This window comes from Podarcis bocagei, assembly GCF_964188305.1.
Source record: "Podarcis bocagei genome assembly, chromosome: 10".
Lineage (NCBI taxonomy): Eukaryota > Metazoa > Chordata > Lepidosauria > Squamata > Lacertidae > Podarcis > Podarcis bocagei.
The window spans coordinates 72744562-72769705 of NC_138135.1; the positions used below are offsets into that span (position 1 = coordinate 72744562).

General features: G+C 42.1%; 3 protein-coding genes across 6 annotated transcripts in view; 2 read left to right on the forward strand and 1 right to left on the reverse strand.

Moving 5' to 3' along the window:
- The window catches only part of RSBN1L (round spermatid basic protein 1 like), a 40257-nt gene extending 34818 nt beyond the window's left edge, over nt 1-5439 (forward strand). Inside the window, exons 6-8 of the mRNA XM_081210682.1 lie at nt 2817-2984; nt 4594-4702; nt 4794-5439. Coding sequence (XP_081066808.1) covers nt 2817-2984; nt 4594-4702; nt 4794-5438 — 922 coding nt within the window. The 3' untranslated portion in view covers nt 5439. The remainder of the gene's footprint in view (nt 1-2816; nt 2985-4593; nt 4703-4793) is intronic.
- A 7056-nt stretch (nt 5440-12495) lies between these two features.
- Nucleotides 12496-17050, reverse strand: TMEM60 (transmembrane protein 60). Its single transcript, XM_081210791.1, has 3 exons — nt 16880-17050; nt 13657-13816; nt 12496-13159 (listed from the first exon to the last, which is right to left on the reverse strand). The coding sequence occupies exon 3, from the start codon at nt 13111-13113 to the stop codon at nt 12709-12711; it is 405 nt and encodes a 134-aa protein (XP_081066917.1). The 5' UTR covers nt 13114-13159; nt 13657-13816; nt 16880-17050; the 3' UTR covers nt 12496-12708.
- A 545-nt stretch (nt 17051-17595) lies between these two features.
- The window catches only part of PHTF2 (putative homeodomain transcription factor 2), a 68798-nt gene continuing 61249 nt past the window's right edge, over nt 17596-25144 (forward strand). For 2 of the 4 annotated variants that reach the window (XM_081210698.1, XM_081210703.1), the window contains exon 1: nt 17596-17787. The gene's annotated coding sequence lies outside the window, so the exon portion shown is untranslated. Of the gene's footprint in view, nt 17788-18337; nt 18517-25144 lie in introns of those variants that run through there. The other 2 variants (XM_081210702.1, XM_081210699.1) reach the window with 2 other exon arrangements.

The following is a 25144-nucleotide window of genomic DNA, read 5'->3' on the forward strand; positions in this document are numbered from 1 at the left end:
GGCTTATGTGAGTGGGAGAAGATGCTCCTTAAGGAGTATGTTTAAGATCTTTGTTCTAATTTTTGTCGCCATTGTCCACACACACTGGCCTTTAGAAAGATTTCTTAAGTAGCCATTCATTTCTAAAGGATCAATGAACCACATTCATTTTTAAGTTCTTTTTGAGTAGGCTGGTTTAAGCCCATGTTTTTTCTTCTTTTTGAATAACTTCTTATTGGGTTTTAAAAATCAAGGATCATAGGAATAATAAATTATACAACTAGACCAAGTCTTTTCATATCATTCATACATCACAAAAATAGCACAATAAGTTTGCAGTAATATCTATGACATAGAATTTATTATTAGTGGTCAGTATATAAGCTCTTGGTTCATTGATTGGTTAAACAAAAAACAAAGGGGAAACAGGATAGAACAGAGTTAACAGATAACATTCAACATCACTTAGCTAATCGCCTAATCAGGAGCCCTTGTGGTTGTGCTTAGATTAAGTATGAGTAATTGTCATTTTTGCTCTTAAGTTACCAATGAAACAATATAGAGTGCTTGTATATTGATGAATGGGGGGTTTCAAAGTGAATATAATAATTTATGTTTACATTTAAATTTAGATAAACCAGATTGAGCCAAATGCTGATGGTGGGGGGATTATTCATTTTCTGGAATATGTTATGAAATTGAACTATATTGGGGTAAAGCCATCTTTCTTGATCTGTCCATGTGTCAACTGTAGTTTATTTGTAGTTTATTTCTTAAGAAGGGCTGTTTCCCAAACTGTTTTGTACCAATTGTCTATTGTTGTGCCGGAAAGGTCTTTTCAGTCTCTGTTTATGTTGTGTCTTGCCACTTTTAATAAATGGCTTGTTAATTCTTTAAGTTCAGGCCTTTTTGTGTAAACATGTTATATTTTCTTTTCTTAACAGACACTAATACTGTGTACTTGGCTCTGGTTCTAGAATTACTGACTGAATTGGATAGAGCTGGCTCCAATTTCAGCCAGCATTAATCTCTGAAGTGATGTACTTAGGCCCTTGTGAGATCAAAAAAGAGCACTTTGTTCCAGAGAGGGAAAAAGTAAATGATCACAGAGAGCTGGGGTGGCAGCTAGTTCATCATCAATGATTGTTATGATTTATTTATTTTTATATCAAACAGTTTTAAGTCACTTAATAGTTTTAACATAGGGTACAACATAAACAGAAAATCATAAAACCAGGAATTCAGGCAGTCAAAAACATTCCCTGAACTTACGGGTCAGGGAAAGACCAGGCAAAAAGTTAGGTCTTTACAAGACACATGATGTACCGTATTTTTCGCCCTATAGGATGCACTTTTCCCCCTCCAAAAATGAAGGGGAAATGTGTGTGCGTCCTATGGGGCGAATGCAGGCTTTCGCTGAAGCCTGGAGAGCGAGAGGTGTGCACCGACCCCTCTTGCTCTCCAGGCTTCAGGCAGCTATCCGCAAGCCTGCGGAGCCCGGCGGGAACTCCCGCGGGCTCCGAAGGCTTGCGGATAGCTGCCTGCAGCCCGAAGCCCAGGGAGCGTGGCACTGTGCACCCCGGGCTTAGGGCAGCTATCCGCAAGCCTTGGGAGCCAGGCGGGAGTTCCCGCCGGACTCCCAAGGCTTGCGGATAGCAAGCTCCACAAGCTCCGGGAGCGATGGCGAGGTTGCGCAACCTCGCCTTGGCACCCAGACCCATTTTGGGGGCTGGGGTTGGGGGAAGCTCGGGCTTCCCCCATCCCCAGCCCCGCAAGCTTCAGGAGCGATGGCGAGGTTGCGCAACCTCGCCTTCGCTCCCGGACCCCCAGCCCCGAGGCTAAAAACAAAGCCAGGACAGCCAGCGGGATCCATCCCGCTTGCTGTCATGGCTTCTTTGCTCTTTGGGGCTCGGGGGGAAAATAATTCCCCCCCTTTATTCCCCCCCTAAAATAAGTGCGCCCTATGGGCCGGTGTGCCCTATAGGGCGGAAAATACGGTAATTGGCCATTTTTTCAGCCATGGAAAGCACTCATCCTCAGTGCCCCTGCTTTGCTGAGATTCAGGCTTAGCTTGTTATCCCTCATCCGGTCGACCGCTGCATCCAGGCACTGGCCCAGGTCCTGCATGGCATCTCCTGATTCAGTCGTTATTGAGAACTAGAACTGAGTGTTATCCTACTCGTGACACCTGGCCCTAATTTCCTTATGACTGCTCCCCGTAGTTTCATATTGCCTAGAGCATAATTGCAAGGGGACTGAAAAGCACTCTTCTATTATTACTGTCTGTACTTGGCCACATAGGTAGTGCAGTGCCCCCAATTCCCATCCCATAGAGCCAGTCCCAGGAGTGCCTGGCTTGCTCTGGTTCATGGGGTCACGAAGAGTTGGACACGACTAAACGGCTAAACAACAACAGAGCCAGTCCAGGAGGGTGCAGTGGTCAATGGTATAAAAAACCCTAGAGAACTAGACATGGGAACAAGATTACACTCCCCTTGTCCTGCTCTTGTTAAACACAATCCATCAGGGTGGTCATGAGCAACTCAGTCCCATCAAATAGCAGTCTTTCCATTTCTAATTTGTGTGTAGAATGCAATTATAATATCAAATGAACATTGCACTGTGTACAAGAAATGTACAAAAAGATCTAGAAATGCGGGTGCGTATTAGCTTGTTTGTGTTTGTTTTCAATCACTGCACAAAAATTCTAAACCAGCACCTTGTATATTGGAGGGCATTCCTTTTTTACTTGTGTAATAACTTGCTAACAATTTTATATGAAGGGGGAAAAATTGGACAATTATTCTTAATTTTTCTTTCCCCCATCCTTTTAACAGAACAACCAATGAAATAAAAAACCTGCAGTACCTACCTCGTATTAGTGAACCTCGTGAAATGCTTTTTGAAGACAGGACACGAGCCCATGCAGATCACATAGGACAAGGGTTTGAACGACAGACTACAGCTGCTGTGGGAGTATTAAAGGCAGTGCATTGTGGAGAGTGGTATGTATTTGCCAGGTTTTTTTCAGGATAAACATCTGAAAAATACCTGCATGAATTGGACATTGCTGAGATAGATCCCAACTAATAGTCCTGTCATCACTCTTGGCCTTGAGTTGGCATGCAGAAGAGATTTGGCCCTGTATTTCTGCAAGTTGCTGATCCCAATATAGGGAGTCAAAAATCCTAAAGATAAATGCTATTTGTGCATTTAGCTTGATGCATTCTTTCACAGATAAGCATTCCTTTTCAAATCTGCGTTGGCACAATGGATAGGAAATGGCAAGATAGTGATGGAGGTGATTAGTAAGTGTTAATGCAGAATGGAAATGTACATGATTTTTTACTTGAAGTGTGATTTTCTTCCATTTTGAGCTCTGGACTAATCTGTTTTTGAAATCTTAGTTGACTGAATTGTGCAGTTTAATTGAAAACACAGATGAAATGTTAAGAAAGCAAAATGAGCATTTGCCTACCTTCTAATAACTAGATTTGAAAGTAAATCCAACTTTTTCCTCTTCGTGTGTGTGTTTTTTAACAGCTGTGAAATATCAGAGGATAGTGGAATGTGATAAACAATTATGATTTAAAAATAATAATGTTTTGGAGACTGATAGTGTGACATATAAGCAGGTCATAACTTAATCTGTAGCTTCTGGGACAAGGAACCCTGAGCACTGCAATCTCTAATTTACACTAATTTGCAGATGCTGTACATTGCAGCTGTGTGGAAGAAGTAAGTAAATTAGCATACTTGCCAGAGTATCCTGTGGCTCATGTGAAACTAAAAGGTAAAGGTACCCCTGACTGTTAGGTCTAGTCGCAAAGGACTCTGGGGTTGCAGTGCTCATCTCACTTTACTGGCCGAGGGAGCCGATGTTTGTCCGCAGACAGTTTTTCTGGGTCATGTGGCCAGCATGACTAAGCCGCTTCTGGCAAAACCAGAGCAGCGCACGGAAACACCATTTACCTTCCTGCTGGAGCAGTACCTGTTTATCTACTTGCACTTTGACATGCTTTTAAACTGCTAGGGTGGCAGGAGCTGGGACCGAGCAATGGTGGTTCACCCCGTTGTGGGGATTCGAACCACCGACCTTCCAGTCGGCAAGCCCTAAGCTCAGTGGTTTAGACCACAGCGCCACCCACATCCCTTTTGATTTTAGGCCCCAGTAAAAGGTTATGCTTTCTACAAGGAAGTTGTAATAGTTGTAACACACCTGAACACCTGTTATATTAGCATGAGAAGACAAAGGCTGTGTTAGTACTAGTTATAAAAAATAAGTTTCAGTTCCTGTTGTTACTTTTCATTGGACTTCTGCAAACTGAAAAACAACTGTTTGTATATTTTCAGTGTTTTATTTTGTGCTTACAAGAGCAGCAAATAGCTGGCTGATTTTAATATAGAGTGGACACGTGGGTTGCGAACGCTATCCGTGTGGGAGGCACATTCGCGATTCAGCGCTTCTGCGCATGCGCAAAGCCGGAAGTAACCTGTTCCAGTACTTCCGGGTTTGGCGCGGTGTGCAACCTGAAAATGTGCAACCTGAAGTGTCTGTAACCTGAGGTATGACTTTATTAACCTTGATGGCAACACTTTCTCCCCTTTGTATAGGCCTCAACAACCTCGTATAACCAAAGATGTAATTTGCTTTCACGCAGAAGATTTCTTAGAGGTAGTTCAACGAATGCAACTAGATCTGCATGAACCTCCGCTTTCACAGGTAAGTGTTTTGAAAGACTTGATAATTATTTCCTTGAGAATTACCATGACCCAGAAAACATTTATTAATTTTCTTTTCTCTCTCTTTCTAGTGTGTCCAGTGGGTTGATGATGCAAAACTTAACCAATTACGAAGGGAAGGCATTCGATATGCCAGAATTCAGTTGTATGATAACGATATTTATTTTATTCCAAGGAATGTTGTGCATCAGTTTAAGACAGTTTCAGCTGTGTGCAGTTTAGCTTGGCATGTTCGGCTCAAGCTCTACCACTCAGAGGGAGAAAATCAAAGCATCTATGAAGCAGGCCTGCCAACAGATCCCACATGTTCTGCTGTAGGACTTCAAACTGACAGTGTAATCCACGCAGCGAGTATAAATGCCTCTGAAGACACTAAATTTTCAGGCATTCTGCAAACTAAATATGTCAAACAGGAATTTTCATGCACACATGAACCTGCTGCATCTTTCCAAAATAAAGAGGAACCAATTATTGTTAATCTTCCAGAAAAGACAGTCGCACCTAATGTTGTGGAATGTCAGAATGTTAAAGCAAAGCTGGATCATGGTCAGTTGACAGGGTCTACGTTTGAAACTGCCTCTGAATTTGAACCTGAAGACAAGGACTTGCAGGACAGCTTGGGTCTGGGGGGTCATGTGAACCTGGAGGATACCAGACAAAGCAGTTCAGCATATTCAAGTCTGCATGGCAAAGAAGAAGATGACTTTTTGTGTTGAAGTTGTTCTGTGTGTGTATATATATTTTTAAATTCCTTTTTAAACATAATAATGTAAAGATGCTTAAATTCTGTGAGTCAGGTTTGTTACTTGCCTCACATCTGTTACAGAAAATAGTTTATGTAGCTTTGTAACATTCCTCAGTGCCTGTCCATAACTGTGAAAGTATCAAAGCACTTAGGGCCAGATGCACTCTAAACACTGCAGGTGTAACATAAAGAAGTCTTTAAATATGAGTTGTAGGTTTTAGACTAGAGCTGACATTTAACATATATTTTTTGTAAGATAAGCCAGAATTCTTTTTGACAATTCCAGGCTTTTCCATAGAGCTTATTTATACCAATTTTTTTTCCTTTTTAACGTGTCAGCACTGTAGTGTAAATAGCTTTTTTAAAGAAAAATCTTTTTAGTGTGATTTATATTGAAATGTGAGCCACTTAATAAAGGTTCATAATAACAATAATGGGTTTTATTTTTCAGTCTCTTTAAAAAAACCCTCAAAACTTCTGAGCTAATTTTCAAAACACTTAGTTTTGCAAGAAAGTGAATATTATTGTATGATGAAACAAAAACCTTAGACATTTAAGTTAAAATGCACAGTTTCACTTTCAAAGCAAATTTGGATGAGTAGTTCATGTGGTGGTTATACATGCAATGAACTTCTCTTGTCATCTTATCTTACATTGACAGGTACTTTGCTCACAATACAGTTATGATAAACTTCAGAGATCCCACTATTTCCTGGTGTTCCCTACATGAAGAGAGATGAGTCAGGAACCCTAAGGGAAAAAATCGCACACATAACAAAAAAATCAGTTAGAATGTTTTGGCATACCATACAGGGATACTTGTATAATTTTTGAAGTTTCATATTCTAGAACAGCAGACAAGTATTGATAGGAGCCCAAAAATGGAAGGTGACTAGAATGTGTGACCTACCTGACCTTTGAGGGAACCTAATCAAGTTTTTGATTCTTAGCCTTTAGCTGAAACTGCATGCATATTTTTATGCTTTAATCCACAACCACAAAGGCCAAAAGAACAACCTGAAACTTGGACTTTGGGGATTTTGGAGAAAAGCAGTACATAATTGAATACAATAATCAATTTACATTTTTAAGTACTTGTATAACTACTGCTAAGAAGGCCCCTTGATTAAATGTAAGACACAGAATCTTCATAGGTGTACTTAAAGCACAATTATACATTAGGGCTGTATTCTAGAGGGTATTTAATTTTGTCTTTAGCTCTTGGATTACTGAATTGGCTTCTTTGGTAGATGCAGCCAGTTGAGTTTGCCCAGCCCATTGGAAAGCATGGCCACTGCTGCTAAGCCTCATAGGTTTTGAAAGGAGTTAACACGCGGAATGCTTAATTACAGCAAAGGTTTAACAGCCCATAACATCTTCCCCTTTCAGCTTTAAAAATATAAACACACTTCAAGGCAAGATGCTGCAAAGATATGAGGCCCTTTTTCTGTCCCCAGTGCATCTTAGTAATATGAACTACAATTTGGGCTCATCTTGTGCATTCAGCAAAATTGAAGGAAGGGTTGTGGCTCATACATTGCATATGTAAGAAGTCCCAAATTTAGCCACCCACGTTTCCAGTTAGGGCTAGGGAAGACTTGGAAAGCTGCTGCCAGTCTGTAGATAGCTATGACCTAGATGGACAAGTGTTGGGGTATAATACAGTTCCCTATTATCTTATATGGTACAGCTTTTTTTGGATTGTGCCACTTTGCAATCCAGGTTGAGATGTAGTCCATACTGGGGAGTTATTGAAGGTTTTCAGCATGCATTTTCACCTTTATTCTGAAGTGGTACAGTCCTAAAAGCACAGTGCACCATGGTGGGGAAAGGGATCTGCATCTTTTTGAAGTTTTTGAAAGGGATGCGATATCTTTTCTTAGTTACCTAATGGGCTGAACGTGTTACCTCCTTTTTTAAAGCGCTAAAACCTGAGCACTCTTAAACCTCCAAGTTGTTCACCTCAAACTAAGCAGTAATTGGCTATGACTAACTTTTGTTTACCACCTGAGATGTTGCCCTATGTATCTTCCGTTCAGCTAGCTGCTCTCTACCGGAGCGTAATTGGGTATAAAGTACCTTTTCCTATGAGATGGATTCTAAGCCCTGCTCGCTCCCGAAACCTAAATCTCTAAATCTTGAGTGGACACCAGTTCCAGTCTCCTCAACTTACTCTCTCCCAGTTATTACATCCTATCATTGGCATTCTATCCTGTATACATTGAAACTTACTTGAGGACTCAAGTTGGAATAAATATAACTTGCAATAATGGAGCTGGAGTTTATTATAGGAGGCAGGAGCCCCCCCCCCCAAAAAAAAAAACCAAATCCAAATGTACAAATTAACAATAGCCAGACAATTTAAGCTGTTAAACAATTTTGTGTGATTTGTCCTCTTCCATAAATGCTAACATATAAATTGGCTCAGAACCTGATGGTTTGTATGTTGTACAAATGTAATTCACCTACATCTGGCCCTATACCATTTTCCAGGCAGAAATAAGTAGAGGTTTTAAACTCAAGGTTCATACTTGCATCAAGAAATGTCACTATTAGGTCGGTAACTGGTAAGACAGATACAGATGATTGTAAGAATCATTAAGGCTTCCATACTATGTACGTGTGCCTGAGAATAGGTCTAAATTAACTCAGTGGGGCTTACTTCTGAGTAAACATGTATAAGATTGTGCTGCCAGAGCAACTTCTCAGACTTCCAAGTTTTTCATAGAATGAAACAGCATAAGATGGAGACATACATAATTGCTAGTATATCCTGAGGAGAGGGCCTGACTCAGTCACCAGTTCTTACTAATACATTATCGTCTTAACTCACTACTCTCAGTCACACTTCTTTAGTGCCTACTGTAGCAAGAGACCTCTATTGGTAAATATAGTTGGTGCACCATCAAAACAAAAATAAAATAACAAATGCTCTAACTTAACCTGTGTGTTTTTAACTTTTGTGCAAGTTTGTTATATTTTACACTTGTTCTAATCCTTCATTTCATTTTCTGATGCGTAATACTGCTGTCAAGCGACATTTTTAGCTTCTTTTTAAAAATGCCTCTAGGTGTACGCTTTGATCAGGAGCTTCCATAGTGCTCTTGTTTACTCTGAGTTGAATGATGCTGGACTTTTGTTTTGCTTTTTGTATGCAAGAGCCACAGAAAATTTAGCACAGCTGGCCTCCTGACATGAAGAAATGTTATTCTAAGACGTGTGCCCCCAAAGCTTCTGTTTCTTCTTCCTTCCTGGCTGCTCCACCAGCAACAACCACCTCTTACAATGGGCAGAGACCAGGTATTTAGGCTCCAGCTGATTCCCACTTCAGCCAATCAGATGAAAGTGGAGTAGAATTCCCTCCCCTGCATCAGACCACCTCATATCCATTGAGATGTAGGCAGAACCTCCTAATCAGACCAGAGCTATCCAATAAAAATTGCTAGCTTTTAAGCCTCTAGCATAGTGTTGCTTCTCAAAGCTGCCACATAACTTTGCAACTGTCTGCCATGAGCTGATACCACATAATTCAAAATTTACATTACCCCATGCTGTGAAACTTACCATTTTTTAAAAGCAAACTTTACAATATGCTTAAACAAATGGCAGTTTCACCACAGTAGCATTCTATATTGGATCTTAATTAGGTTCCAAACCCTGATCTAAACCCAAACAAAAAAGAAATTAGGAAATAAAATAGCACTGAGATGAGAAGGGCCCTCCATCTTTCTTGTAGCTATGTGTTTAGCAATTTTTAAACTGGGATAACTTTTATAACTCTTGAGGTCCAGATTAGATGTTTGTGCCCCTTGGAATATAGCCTGCAAGTTCTTTCTTTCTTCAAAAGAGCTCAAGATGGCATACATGGTGCCTTGTCAGCTTCACGTTTTTGCCATTCCGAGATTTGTGAAGGGTGGGATGTAAATTAATGTGCTGTGAAGGTGACTTGTTTTATCAAGCATGATCATGTGATAAGGATGCTCATCACATCTAGATTCTTGCTTAGCTCAGGGATTTTCCTACATAGGTGTGGTAAGCCAGCTGTGATTTTGGAAGGTCCTTTACTGGGGCTTCCTCGTGCGCTGTGTGTGTGTGTGTGTGTGTGTGTGTGTGTGTGTGTGTACGTACGTACTATTCAACAATTACATAAAAATGCAGCCTATGGGGGAATAATGCACATTGGACTTGGAATGTATAGTAATAGCCAATCACCAGCCATTTTCTCTGAACATAAAAGCCCTGCATCAGACCGTGTCCATCTAGACTAGTAACCTACTTCCAACAGAAGCTGTGACCAGCTTGTGCCACTCTGCATAGAACAGGGGTCAGCAACCTTTTTCAGCCGTGGACCGGTCCACCGTCCCTCAGACCATGTGGTGGGCTGGACTATATTTTTGGGAGGGAAATGAACAAATTCCTATGCCCCACAAATAATCCAGAGATGCATTTTAAATAAAAGCACACATTCTACTCATGTAAAAACACCAGGCAGGCCCTACAAATAATCCAGAGATGCATTTTAGATAAAAGGATACATTCTACTCATGCAAAAACACGCTGATTCCTGGACCGTCCGCGGGCTGGATTGAGAAGGCGAATGGGCTGCATCCGGCCGATGGCCTTAGGTTGCCTACCCCTGGCATAGAAGATGCACAGGACTGGAAGACCGCTTATCTCCACGTGTCTGTGTGTATGCTAAGATCTGCAGATATGCTTGGAAGCATCATTTCAGCACCAGACAAAGACCTCTGTATTTTCCAAAGCTTTTAAATCCTCTCTTGTGTTGCTGCTATTTGGTGTTTGATTTTAAAATTCTGCTAAGTCTGTTTATATTGCTTGTTAGTGTCTTTTATGGTTTTGGTTTTTTGGGGTTGATTTGTCCTAATTTTAATCTTTTGCAAACTGCCCTAGTAAGGGCGTGGTATACAGAAACTATATGGAGTTTATATGCCCATATTTCAAAAAACACCGACAAGCCAACAGTCACATAGTAATGTTAGCCATAGAAGTCTCATCTTAATTATGGAAGTGGCTGCTTCATTCTATAGCTGTAACTATAACTATTTAGGTAACTCAAAGTCTTAAGAATATCATTAATCTGTGCGTTTTTAAACAGAAACAATGACTAAATCTGACTAAGCACACATAGTTGAGTATATGTGACTACAATTCTGTACAAAAGTACCTGAGTGAAAATGACTCTCTGCTTAAGGATATAGAAGATTAAAGCCTTAAATAAGATATGAGCCCCTAACACCCATAGTTGTGTAATAGGAAGCAGAAGTAAGTGCAAAATACAGTCCTACAGATTCTTCCAGAGAATCTTCTATGTGATTCTCATTAAGTTGTTTAGATCTTTCCCCTTATTAAAGCATGCCAAAACATAAGTTATAGCAAAGATTATAGAATTTCATGCTTTAGGCTACTGCTGTTTTGTTACCACAACGGGACAGCGGCAGGAGACATTTTGTAAAGATCAGGTAATTCTATGAGCATAATATTATGGTTTCAAAACAGGTGTGCACATTCATCCATCCATCCACTCACTCACACAATGAAGCTTTTCCCTCACTGCAGCAACCTTCATACCTCTCTTGCCTTTCCTGAGAGTCAGAAAAGCTTGACATGGGATTCAAGGCTGCAACAGTGAGGAGAGAAAACCCCATTGTGACTGGACTTTGGCTTGCACAAATTTCATTACAATCCATTAATTATTTTACAGAAGGAAACGTAAGAAACTGTTGCAGCTAGGTAACAAAATAGGTGACAGCTGTGTCTACTCATAATGTCTCCTACTTCTCAATCCAGCAAAACCATTCTGCCATCTTATTTCATGTTTTACAAGAGACCAAAAAAATTCACTGGCCTGGAAAAGAGAGAAAAAACAAACCTACTCATAAGAACATTGGTGTGTCTTTTGTCAAGGCAAGAGTATCTTTAAGTTGGAGATGCAGCTGGATTCTAGTACACCTTAGTCATTGGCAAGTGGAATATTCTTCCCATTCATTCTGAGGCTATGATCAAAGCACACTTACAGGGAAGTAAACTCTTCTGTTTATGAAAGTTGCCAGCTGCTTCAAACATTGTGAAATGTCTTCTTTTACACAGCACCCCTACTACACAGAGGCAATTGTGTGAAGCACAAAAGCATGTTTTTATTGTTATCCCAGGTTTTGTTCCTATAATGCTAGAGTGTGACAAATATATTTTCTGGCACTGTGTTCTCTTTCCTCCCTTGACCTATTTATTTTCTTCCTCAACAGGAAGATCGTGCCCCTTGGAAGAGGGTAGAGGAGATACAAGTAGGATGATGTGTTAAGACTTGGTGATTCCTGACTGTTTTGTTTGAGTTTGTACAGTAGTTTAATGTCAATTCAGTTCACACTGGGCAGCTTAGGGACAGGAAAAAAATGAGGAAGTGAAGGCAAATACTAGTTAACATATCGCATGAAGCATATACATTTATTACAATGCTTGAATCTTAAGAGCACAAAAAGGTTCCTATTAGCTAGAGCAGGGTTTCCCAAACTTGGGTCTCCAGCTGTTTTGGAACTACAATTCCCATCATCCCTGTAGTCCAACAACAGCAGGAGACCCAAGTTCGCAAAACCCTGAAGTAGAGTAAACTAAAGCATTTTAAAATGCTTGCCTGCAGTGTTTCATTTGTAAGATGGAAAAACATCAAATTTATACAAGAAAGATCACTATCATTGAATCTTTTGCAGATTTTGCAAGCAATGATCCAACTAGTGCTTTGTAACTGTTATGTTCCTCTCAGTATTACAACATGATTAGTTGCAAGTAAACCCACTTTGTGTACAAAAATATTACTTCTGTGCCTTCAGCTCACTGTCTGGAGAATAAAGTGAATATTGAGAATGCAGAAGTTGGCCATCTGTTCCCAGCCGTTTACAGAAAAGCCATTTCAATTTAGTTTTGTGCAATGGCAAGTACTATAGTGTAATGACTCAACACGCTAGACACAAACTTGACACACACACTCACAGAAGGATAAATAGAGAGAATACTTGGAAAATATTTTGATGATTTATTTACAGTATATACATATAAATCAGATAGCTGTGCTCCACACATTGAAGAGTCTAGTCCAACGGCATATAGAATGTCAACATACAGCTGTTACTTGTAGTTCCTTTGGGTGCTGTAAACTTATAGCAAGCTAATGTTGTTAAGGAATGTGATGCTGGCTGATGAAAGGATAAACCCAGTCTATGGACAAGTTATTCCCTTTGTACATAGAAGATGTTGTATCCAAGTTCTATTATCCCTCCAATGAGCAACACCCAAAAGGGAATAAAGACATAAGCTAGCTTTATTTCAGCAAGTTGTTCCAATTTTGCACAGAGGGCGAGGCAGAAGGCCAACTTAAGCAGCATTGCTACAAGGTACCAAGCTTTCTTCTTGAGGTGACGGGAACCATTTCGGGGGTCATAGCCAGACTTACAACGGCGAGCCATTTTTACAATTATCATAACTAGAAGAATAGTATCAAATATCCAAACTGGGATAAATATGAGAAACCAGTTCCATGGTGCCTTTTCATCCAATTTCAACACTAACATGATCAGGAACAGCAATGTGAAGAGCCATGTGAGCAGCACTCTCTGCGCCAAGGACATTCTCATTTAAACAGCTTTAGTGGGTGGTTGGCAAGAGTAGAAAAGATGGACCCTAGGATAAAGCAGAACAAAAACAAATGGACTGGGGAGATATCAGTAAGTCTACCAAAAACAAACAAACCACACACCATCAAGCTAGGTTTATAAATGAAGCTTCACCCAACTTGCAATTTAAAAATAAAGAAAACAGTCTCTGGGCCAAGTCTAGTTTTCATTTGTGGCTGGATTCAACTTATTAGTTCCACTTGTTGAAGCCCACACAAGGACTTCCACTAGCGCAATGGGCCCCCCCACTGCCCCCAAAAGTGGCTTGTGTGTCTGTCAGGAAAACCCCAAGAACAGTGCAAGGTGGGAGAAAATGGGAGATTATTCAATTGAGCAAGAAGAAATGCTTCTGCAGATGGAGCAATCTTAGCGCTATGCTCCCTTTATCCCCCATATGTTGACTTAAGCTAAAACAGTTGTGCCTGCCATTTTTTTATGAAGCCATATAAGGTTACATGTTTGCTATTCACTTAGAAAACCCCAAACGACTTGGGACCAGGTTACCTGAATGAACACCTTTCCTCGTATAGACTTGCCCGCTCTCTAAGAACTTTGCATGAGGCCCTCTTGTTTGTGTTGCAGCCTGCTGAAGTCCATCTTGCAGCAACGTGGAGGAGGGCCTTTTTGGTGGTGCTGGCAGCCAGCTTGTGGAACAATCCCTCCTCTGAAATAAGGCAAGCACCAGCTGTAATATGCTTCAGGTGCTTGCATACTGTTATCTTCCTTCAGGTCTGCATAATATGTTACCCCTAGACTCTTAAATCCAATTGTTGGAGGAGAAAAAAGTCTGTGGCCACATGGTACAGATGTTGGAAAACACAACAGAAAAGCATTAAGGCTCATTAACAAAGGAACCAAATGTCATGAGTGACTGACACAACAGCTCCCTGCTCATGCTGTCAGTGTGTGGTGGTCAGGTGCAAAGGAGAGTCAAACAAACTGGAACAGGCTGGGCAGGAGGTGGGCACTGGAGGAGAGATGCTCAACCAACCAGAGGATAAAGGTGTAGCAAAAATAGCATTTTTAGAGGGAGTTCCAAGCAGGAAGGGAGCAAAGATGGTGAAGGAGCAGCGGTAAAATAAAAGAATAAAGAAACAGGCAATGGGCAAGCTTCAGCAAGCAACTTAGGACACAGGGTGGGATGAAGGAGGAAAAGTACCGGTATTAACTGAAGGAATGGACAAGCTATTTAAACACCTGATGGTGGAGGGATTAATGGGGAAGCAAGACCACTTAAATAAACACATCTTAGAAAGGCTCTGAGGATGAGAAGGACTTGAAACGTGTCCAAGTGTCAAGGTACTTTCTGAAGGCGAGATAACCTCCGAGGCTCTGAAAACCCTTTTGATCCACAGTTGGAAGGAAGGTGGACACTCAAACTATAGTAAAGCTCATATGTTTCTCTTGTGCTTTTGAACTCCACATATTAATTCTACAAATTTGGGAGAAATAATTTCACTCAGCCTGATTCTAACCATGCTGCTCAGAAGTAAAATATGCTTAGGACTGCGGCCTTAAAATGTTATAACTATCAGTTATATTTTGGCACCCACCAAGAAATCTGGTGATTTATTTCTTGCTAGTACCATATCAAAATAGCTGTATAACAACAACTCAACATATATCCCATACTACAATTGTGGGTAATTTTTACACCCACCCTTTTCTCCAGATTTGGATTTTGAGAATTTTTTTGGTAGAGATACCTTTTATGCAAGATTTTCCAGACCACTGGTACCACCACCTAACAAAGTTTCTTATAAATCATAGTACATTAGACATTTTTGTACACTGCTTCAGCACCCAGACATTGTAAAACAGTATGCAAAATTAATGAAGGCACTAAAATTATTTATTCCACTTTGCTATTGTAAGCAATAGTTATGTATATGGTTGTCAAGAGAAAGGCAGTCATTTGCTTGTGATGACTGCGGAGAATGCTGGACGATCTAATGTAGAAAGCTACTCCTCAAGCAAGATGGCATATTCAGGAACACTTCGCATCAGATTGGTTATGCCTTATTAGTTAAGCCTTAACTAATAAGGCATAACCAATCTGATGCAAAGGGATCCTGAATATGTAATCTCACACTCATAGCTAGGGGGAGGGAACAGAATCCTAATAAAAGAAGGCAGGCTGCAAAAGACTTTATTTAAAGATTATAGGGCAATGGTTGTCTTGGTCCTACTTTTTATGACCGTTTAGATATTTAATTTTTATATTTCAGGATCTATGGATCTCCCTGCCACAGTAACTCAAAAGTACCTCAGTGTGACCTTTCCCTACTGCCAGCTTAGAATGCTTTTAAAATTTAAATAAAAGAATACATGTACCCTTAAAGCCTCCTAGTAGCTAAGAAGAATAGGTTTAGGTGTGAAACTGACACCAACATTGGAGACAAAATGTTTCTTAAATACATAAGGGAATACAGTACTGATATTTAGTTTTGAATGTTAAAAATGCTTGATGACCGTTTCTATGGACTCAAAGGATACTGTTGCAGACACCTGTCAAATTCCCTTGATTTCTTGATCTCTGCCCCAGCCAAATTCTCAAAATCCTGTCCCGCTACTGGATGCAATCTGCCTCTGACCCCAAAGCTCCTCTGACTGTACTTCTAGCAGCTTGAACAGTTCAGCTGATTTTTTAAAACCATTTTTTGGCAAGACCTTAACACAGGGTAGCCTCTTGGTTCCCTTCTTCTGAAGCAAAGTACGTATAGTTACCACACTGGAGAGGAATAGCTGAATATTCAGATGTCAACCATTCACCTCAGCTCAGTCTTTGCCTCGCACCTCCATCACCAACCAACTTCCCAAATGCCATTATTTCTCTGCTGATGAGAATCTGCAGCCAATCAGACTGTGCTGCTTCCTATACCAGTCAAAACAAATTTACCTAAGGCAGGCTCCATCTATAAATACTAAATGGATGGTGTCTCTCTACCCACTTTCTGATCCAGTCACCAAGCACATAAGGCTACTCAGGCCTGCAACACAGTAGCAGCACAATGCCTCAAACTTTGACAGTTGCATAGCTGTCAACCTTCCCTTTTTTGGCAGGAAATTCCCTTATACCAGCACCGTTTCCTGCTGCTTCCTGCTGCTATCTCGGATTGTTAGATATCCTGTAGACTGTCCCCAGGACAGGTGAGGCTGCTGATCCCTTATTTTCAAATCTGAAAGTTGACAGCTACGCAGTTCCTATGCTCTGACATCAACAGAGGGCACAGAACCATTTCCCAAAGCACAAAACATACATATGAGAAGCGCAAAACGCAACATTTATTGGCACAGCTCCTTCCCACTGAGCCCTTGACCTAGATCACCTTAAGGGGGAGAATAGCTCTAATTTTCTTTTTAGGAAGCCTTATGAGCCATGAAGGGACTGAAATCCCACTGAATTGCCTTTAGCTTTCTAGAAGCTATTTAAGTTCTTGCAGTTTTTATGCCGCGAAATATATGGTTATTACCCCACTTTGAGGGCAACAACTGAATACACTCAGGTCAGGAAAAACCCCATCCATGTGTATTCAGAAGTAATGTTCTACTGACTTCAATGGGACTTGCCCCCGTGGAATGGTATCTCCCGGCCCCCCGGGGGGGCTCAACCATAGCAAGCAAGGGACAGGGAATCTCTGAGGGGACATACCAACGGGGACAAAAGGGGGGGGAGGAGGGGACCACCGCCCTGAGCTAAATACCCCATTAATTCCAAATTACCCACCGGTCACGCTTCTGGCGTCCCTCGCAGCAGCCGCCGCTGCCCTAGGACGGGGCCCCACAGACTCGCTTCATCACCGCCCACCGCTCGAGGCCTCGGGCAAACCGGCCAGAAAAGAGGAGCCGACGTCTAAGCTGCTCCGACAGCCCCAGAGCCGACCGGCCGATGAGATATACGTCACAGCCCGCACGACACGCTCATTGGTTGCAGAAGGTGCCTGTCATGTCGCTTGCTCCAAGCCTATTGGGTTGTCCGCATCGAATCCCACCTCGCGGGCAGCACGCCTTCGCTAAGTGCCCATTGGACAGGCCTGAGGAAGATTCCCCCCTTCCTTACCCATTTCTGTCGAAGCGTGACTTACTACGCTCTCTCCTCCCTCTCCTCCTACTCGCGGGAACAGCTGCCCATCACAGCCGCTTTGAAAAAGCCCGTTTTGCGGCTACCAATCGCTTTTCACCGAGGGGCCGCTTTCTTTGGCGCCATTGGGCGAAACGCTCGCTGAAACCGCCTCGGCCCCGCCTTCTCCAGGGGCTCGCCGTCCAATGAGGAAAGTTGTTTATGTTGAGGCCGTCGGCGTCGAAGAGAGCGGCTGCCCCGCGCTGCATTTTTTTCCGGCCGCCGCGCGCGCGCCGCATCCCTCCCCCCTCCCCTTCCTCGGAGAGAGAGAGAGAGGGAGAGCGAAGGAGGGGCGATGATTGACGGGCCGCCTTTCCCGCGGCAGCGCGCTGTTGCTGCCGTCGCGAGCGCGCGCCCCCGGAGCCGCGAGCTGTTGCCTCGCGCGGCGGCTCGTGCCCTTCTCCGCTGACTGAGGGGACGGACGGGCTGACAGGCGGGCGGACGGTTGCCTCGGCCGCGGCGCCCCCCCCAACCCCGCTCCCCTTTCTGCCGCGTGAGGCGAGCACGGAGACCCGGTGAGACTCGAACCCCGCTCCCCCCCCCCGCGCGAGCGCTGAGGCGACCGAGGGGGAGGGATGTATGGCGGGGGTCTCTCCCAGAGCGTGGGAAGGGACGGCTGAGGGGAAGGGCAGAGCGGGAGAGGCGGCGGGGTGGGGATGTCCAGAGGCGCCTCCTGCCCTGGGAGGGGATCGTAGCGTGGGGGGTGCAGGGGGGCCGGCCGCACCGGGCGCAACATCTGGGGGTTAGGGTTAGGGGGCGCAAATCCATGGGTTAGGGGGCGCAAATTACTTGCCTTGCCCCGGGTGCTGACAACCCACGCTACGCCACTGCTGAGCCTCCTCCGCAGGTGCGAGTGGCGCCTCGGGCGGGCGGGCGAGGGGTGTGCCGCGCGTGTGGCGAGGCGCCCAGCGGGTCCGGTGCCAGGGACACCGGGGAGGGCGGCCGGCCGGCCGGCCAGCGTGCGGCGCCGAGCGGGGTTCACGCCGGGACAGGGCAGCCTGGGCTGCTGTAATTGGAAAGCGGAGCGGGGGGAGGAGGAGGCGACGGGCGCGTCTGAAGGGAGGCGAGGGCAGCCCGGAGAAGCCCGGCGGCGCTTGCAAAGCTGGCCTTATTATAGCCCCCAGTTTTTTCCATGAGCTGCCAGCTCGGCCTCTGTGCTCCTCCGTGCAATTCGTCCAGCGTTTGTGCTTGAGTTGCATCGTGTTCAAGGGTTTGTGAGTTCTGCTTGCTCCCACAGGATTCAGGTAACGGCTCCGATCGTTGTGGATTTGTGCGTTTGTGTTCATCTAGGCCGTCCTGGTGGCTGCCATTGCGTCCTTTGCTGCAGGGGTGCTTGTGCATGTGCTGATGTGTCTCTTCCAGATCCTTCAGATGCTCACAACTGTCAGAGAAACAACTAAGAAAAAAAAGGAGGGGATATTGAGACCCTGTTCCCTTTCTATCAGTGCATCCCCCCCCCCTTTATCAGTATCTTCATTGTGCTTTTCTGTCACTCGCAACAAAATTTCTGTAGTCTACCACAAGATTATGCACAATCTGTTGCACCCTTGTGCCAGTCAAATAAGGTGATTTTATTTTGTCCAGGTATAGTTCAGTAAAGCTGTATTGGGTTCATACTCTTTAGAGCAGGTGAATCGTTCATAGCCCTTGCTCTTAAATTCAACCATCTCTACAACCAAACTTGTTGTTCTTCCCCCTTTCTTTCTCACCACGGTCTCCCATCTCTTTTAGTCAAAGGATGCTAACTTCTGTAGTCTGTTTCACAAGCAGACCATGTTGAACCTTTCACCTGGAATGTCTTCACTGACAACATCTGCCAAACCACTGTATTAAAATTGTTCCTAAAATATTCCTTGGGATCTGCTCTAGGATGTTGGGACAAGTAATTGCAGTAAAATATGGGGTACTGAAACACCACAAAAGCTATGTTTGATTCCCTCCCTCCCTCCAGCTTCTTGATATTCACTTATGTATCATTTACAATGTGTATTTGGCCTTGTGGTCAGTGTGGTGGTGTTCTTTTATTTGTTAAGTAAGTTTAGATATTAATGGCTTATTCTTTGTAATGTCTTAGGTACCTCACATCACTTAGGGACTTCATTAAACCTCAATGGTGCACTGTTCTTAGCAATATTGTTTCCCCCCACAATTTTTAAGTGCCTGAATTGTTTGTTTAGATCCTTGCAGGCATGGCCTTTCTTTACAAGAAATTTTACTGGTATGACTCCGTCTGGCTGACCAGTCTCTGGTGACCAGTCTCTGTTTTCCTTCTTAACTTGTCTTTCCCTAGAAAATTTGTTTCACGGAAAATTTATATTGTCAAGTGTTTTAGAACTCAATTCCTGTGTTCCAAATAAAACCTTTAATTTTAGAAATCTGTATTTGTAATGAAAGCTTTTATGTTGTTGGTGGGAGAGGACAAATAAGAAGACTGTTTAAAGAAATCCTTATGTAAAATCTTTGTAATCCAATTTGCCTTTGGAGAAAGATTTCTGTATAGTTCTCTTTGTTCTTAGTGGATCATATTAGGCAGTACTGTACACTATTACTGCTGAAAAAATATGAAGAATTTGCAACAATGTTTACATTTAAATAAGGATAGGATTATGCTGATTTGCAGTTTAGACAAATGATCGACAAGCTGCTTCTCTAGGAATGCAGCTGTAATAAAGTGATTTAAATAGTCCACTTCATTTAAAAACCCCCTTAAAATTCTGTGTGTCTGCATCACATACTGTCTTTAGTTCACCCAGCGGCAAATGGATACTTGACCCAGTGATCTCTAGAGTGATTAAAGTTGATACTTGGCAAAACCATATCCTTAGAAATCCTTTGAACTTTGACTACATTAGCCCATGAGGTTGAGGAACAGACTTTATACACTTTTGTAGCATGATTTCTGTTCATGTTTTCATGCACTCCCACAGAGTGCAGTAGGATTTACTTCTAATATGTGTGCATATTATTTCACTTTTAATTAAATGTAGTTTGGGGGCTTGATCTACTTTTGGAATGTCCCAGTGCAGGAATTAATGTGTTAAATTCCTTGGCTTGGTTCCAAAGGACTACTTTAGGCAAGCTTAGTAATTTTATTTTTAAAAAATTCTGAATAGTGGATGAACATGACATATTGCAAGCTGCTTTGGAAACAGCCAATCTTTGAGAGCTGCTGCTGGAAAATACAAGCCCAAAGGCCCACTGTATGTTTGGCAATGGCTGAATTACCAGGAAAAGCTAGAGAAATAGTCCACTTCATTTAAAAACCCCCTTAAAATTCTGTGTGTCTGCATCACATACTGTCTTTAGTTCACCCAGCGGCAAATGGATACTTGACCCAGTGATCTCTAGAGTGATTAAAGTTGATACTTGGCAAAACCATATCCTTAGAAATCCTTTGAACTTTGACTACATTAGCCCATGAGGTTGAGGAACAGACTTTATACACTTTTGTAGCATGATTTCTGTTCATGTTTTCATGCACTCCCACAGAGTGCAGTAGGATTTACTTCTAATATGTGTGCATATTATTTCACTTTTAATTAAATGTAGTTTGGGGGCTTGATCTACTTTTGGAATGTCCCAGTGCAGGAATTAATGTGTTAAATTCCTTGGCTTGGTTCCAAAGGACTACTTTAGGCAAGCTTAGTAATTTTATTTTTAAAAAATTCTGAATAGTGGATGAACATGACATATTGCAAGCTGCTTTGGAAACAGCCAATCTTTGAGAGCTGCTGCTGGAAAATACAAGCCCAAAGGCCCACTGTATGTTTGGCAATGGCTGAATTACCAGGAAAAGCTAGAGATTCCTTGAATAGAATCCACAAGCCGCTCCTTCCTGACCTCCACCAGTTTAGTATCTTCCACTGAGCCTCATAAATCACACAGCGGTGCCTACTCATAGGAGCCTGTATAACTGCACTAAAATATGAGAAGTATGTCCTCATGAGTGTTATTTTTAGTGTCTTTTTTTTTTTTACAAAAACCTGGGGGCACAAAACAAACAAAACCTTGCAGCAATAATCATCTTCCCCTTTGTTATCACTATACTTATGGGATGTGGGGTCTGCAAAGGGAAATACCTCAGTTGCTGGGTTCCTTCATTAGAGAATCTTTCAGGAAAGTATTTTTACTATTTTTATTCAACAACTGAGATACAGGGTGGATAGTACAAGATAGGAGTGACGAACCTTTCAGGTTGTGATTTTTTTTATTTGCATTACACAGACACCCTGCACTATGCCAGAATAATATTTAATAACAATACCACCTCATTTTATGGGTTGGAACCTTTTCTGCTACAGCTCCTTAAATCCTAGAAGGGAACTTTAGGGAATTCAATTGTTTTCATGTCTCCACTCTGGACTTTCACCTCAAAAGAGGCCTGCTAGCCTTAAGCTATGAGTGGGGAAGCTGTGACCATTCAGATGTTGTGGTATTCCAACTCCTTTCAGCTCCAACCACCATAGCGAATGGTGGGAATTGCATTCTAACAATATCTGAATGACTGCAGGTTCCCCCATCCCTATTCTAAGTGTTTCTTTTGTAGCAGAAGTTCTGTCACTGCCCCAAAAGGCGATCTAGCCCAAGTTCCTGATGGCCATATGAACTCAACTCAGTCCCCAGGCCCCCACACTCTCATTTTCCTGCTGGAGTTCAAGAATTGGCATATGTATGCAGCTGTTCCACTTGGCTAGTAAGTTCCCAGTCTACCAAGACTAATGCAGCTAGACTTGTGTGCTAGGAAAGTGCCTGAATCGGGAGAACTTTACTAAACCAAGTACAAGGAAGAAGAGGGGCAGGGAGGCAGCTTGCTAAAAAGAGACTCTTCTTTGGGACCTAACATTGGTGGCTGTAGATGATAGACAGCCCAAGCGTAAAAAAGCAATATAGAGATGGAGAAAAGATTGCCCTTCTCAGCCATGCACATACAGTAGCTGTGGAGAGATTGAGGCATGGGGATCAAATAATGCCTCCCCCTCTAGACTTCAGAAACAATACCTAAGAGGGTCATCATAAGGGAGGGAGTGCCCCTAGCCCCTCTACACCTTTGGGGTGTAGAACTAGTTGCAAAGTTTGTCTGATTCCTGACAATAGACAAATGACCAATTGGTTTCCCCAGAAAAATGGAATATCACTGAGTGGGATGGCAAACTTTTTTAGAATGAATAAAAAATAATAATCATGTAGCAGACCACTTTATAAATAAATTAAAAAGAGACATCTTCTCTTACTAATTGAGGGTCCCTCATGTTACATGTGTGTCATTGCATCACTACAGTGGGACTCCGTCATATATCAAATAATGTGAGAAGATGTAGCACAGTGGTAGGCAGTGTGATTCCCTGCCATTTACAAGTCTCATTGTTCCTGGTTATTGACCATGCTGGCTGAGACCTATGGATGTTGTAGCACCATAATGGCTATCCCTTATCTGTGACTCCTTTCCTTGCCAACATGCCCCAGTTTTCCAGAGGAGCAATGGTAGCAAAAAACAATTTTTTGCTGTGTGATTCAGTTTGTCACATTTCCCTAGCCATGCTGTAACAGTTCCCATGCTGTAAACATAAGGTGAGAAAGGGACTGAGCTCTTTAGCCTCATGATCACCATATTATTTGTTAATCTCTGAATTGTTCATGTGATAAAAAGATAGCCATTTTGTGTAGATGACAAGTTTGTGCCAAGTAAAGGAAGCCCAAGAGGAATGAGAAGAGTTGTTCTGGCAAACGGGTTCGGTTGATGTTTATACCACCAAGTTCTTGGGAACGTTTGATAGCATATTATACCCTGGAGACAGTAGCTTGGATCTGAACATATTCTTATCCTGCCTGTAGACAACCAGGATACTTAGAATTGAGATAGTTCAAAAATAGCTTTTATATGGCATTCTTAACGAAGGTTTTTAACACAAACAGCCCAGGCATCATGAAAACAGTGCAACTCATTTCTAGAAGCAGGACATGTACCATACAGGTCCACAGCAGAACCTGTCTGCAACTACATTCATCTCAAGACTACGAGAATAAACTTGACTGAGTGGTGGTATGGCCGCAATAACATATATGGTGCTTGTGAAAAGGATGCTTGTAAATTTGATCAGTGATGGAATTTGCCTAAGAAAGTGATGGGGAATAGAAAGAATATGACTGGATTTTGCCTCCCCAAAACCTTCTTCGTTGGTGGGCAGGGCTGTCAGTCATCTGCTATCAAGTGGATGTTAGGTGAACCAAGAGATCCTGTTTGGGGCAGGGTTCAGCTGCATTATGGAGTGCCAATCAGTTGATTAGTGATCACAGTAAGCCACTGCAGAAGAACATTTTTTTGTCACTAGCTTGAATTCAAGCTGGCAATTGACAGCAAGGAAAGGAAGCATACTTAAGAGGGTGTTCCCATTTCTTCATTTTAGCTCTGGCTTGAAGTTCCTTGTATCTGATATCACATATGATGCCTAAAGTGTGGAAGGTGGACATGGTTTGCCCAAAGCAGACTGGCAAGCCAGTCTCCAATGCTTGGAGGCCTAGTTAGGCTCACCAGTCCTGATCTAAGCTGTGGAAAAGTTCATAAGTGAAGCTATGGTAGCAAATGAGGCATATGTATAGTAATGATGTAGAGAAACAGGCTCATATATTGCAGAAGTTAGCATCTCTGTTTCAGATCAAATTAACAAAGCTGCAGTTGTGCAGGCAAAGTGCTGCCATTCATAGATCTGCTGGCAGAGGCTACTAGAAAGCAATGGGAAGTCCTTCTTTTCACTAGCCTTATGGATGAATGATTTTATTTACTGCAGTAGAACTTTGCCATAGACAAGGACTCCACTGTGTACTTATTTTGTAGTGCCTCAATAATAAGCTTTTCTTATAGATTCCTATCATTTTTCACATGACAAGAGTAAAGGGTGTATAAAACAATGATGTATTTCTTCTGTTTATTTTTTTTTTTTATACTATTATTAATTTTGCACACCGTCCTATACCCGCAGGTTTCAGGACGGCTCACAGGATAAAATCATGATATAAAAACCACAAAATACATAATCAAAATAAAAGCAAGAACAACCCAATAACCCCTCCCCCCAAACACATTTTAAAAGGGCATATTTGGATCGTGTGACCATGATTGAGTAGTACAAAGGATTATAAATATAAGTGAATATAAGATCTAATGGTATAGCTGAGTGTGAAAACTACCGGTAGTTAAGTATTTTGAGGAACTGAATGTTTGAGATGTACTTAGTATTGTGACAATCCTGGAATTTTTCTGAAGGCTGTATGTTTTTATAACCTGTTACATTACTTATTTCGCACACATATACACACAGAACTCATCAATATTCCTGAGAGATTAACAAAATAGGAAGAATTATATGACTCACTTTTGTTGTTCCAAAAATGTTTTAGTAAAGGCTGTTATTATCCAATAACCTACTTCTCTGAAATCCTTTGTCAAATCTAGTAGAAAAGGTCCAAATCATATTTTCACCTTCCTAAATTAAGAGACATTCAGCAGCATTTTATATGCAGGCATCTCATAGTATGTGTGGTGTTCCAGAATGAAATGAATATTAGCTTAAAAACAACATCTGGGGCTGTCTGTTTAGTCAGCAAGGCGGCTGCTGAGTGGAGCCAAAGAATTTGAAGGGGAAAATACTCTTACAAATATAGCAAGTGGTATAAAGCTTTTTGAATGATGATTTAATATACTTGGCTCCTTGTTGTAAAACTTTTGGATCACTTATGGGTTTAAATATAAAAATGTCCTGCCACTAAATTGTCCAGCACAAAACAAGTTTTGCTGCTGCTAGATGAGAAATGGGAATGTCTCTCTAAATGTGCTGAGATTCATTTAGTTCAATGTCCATATAAGATGATATACCC

What these genes read in the sequence shown, in the direction of transcription:
- TMEM60 (XM_081210791.1), bottom strand. Translation starts at nt 13,113, where the DNA reads ATGAGAATGTCCTTGGCGCAGAGAGTGCTGCTCACATGGCTCTTCACA.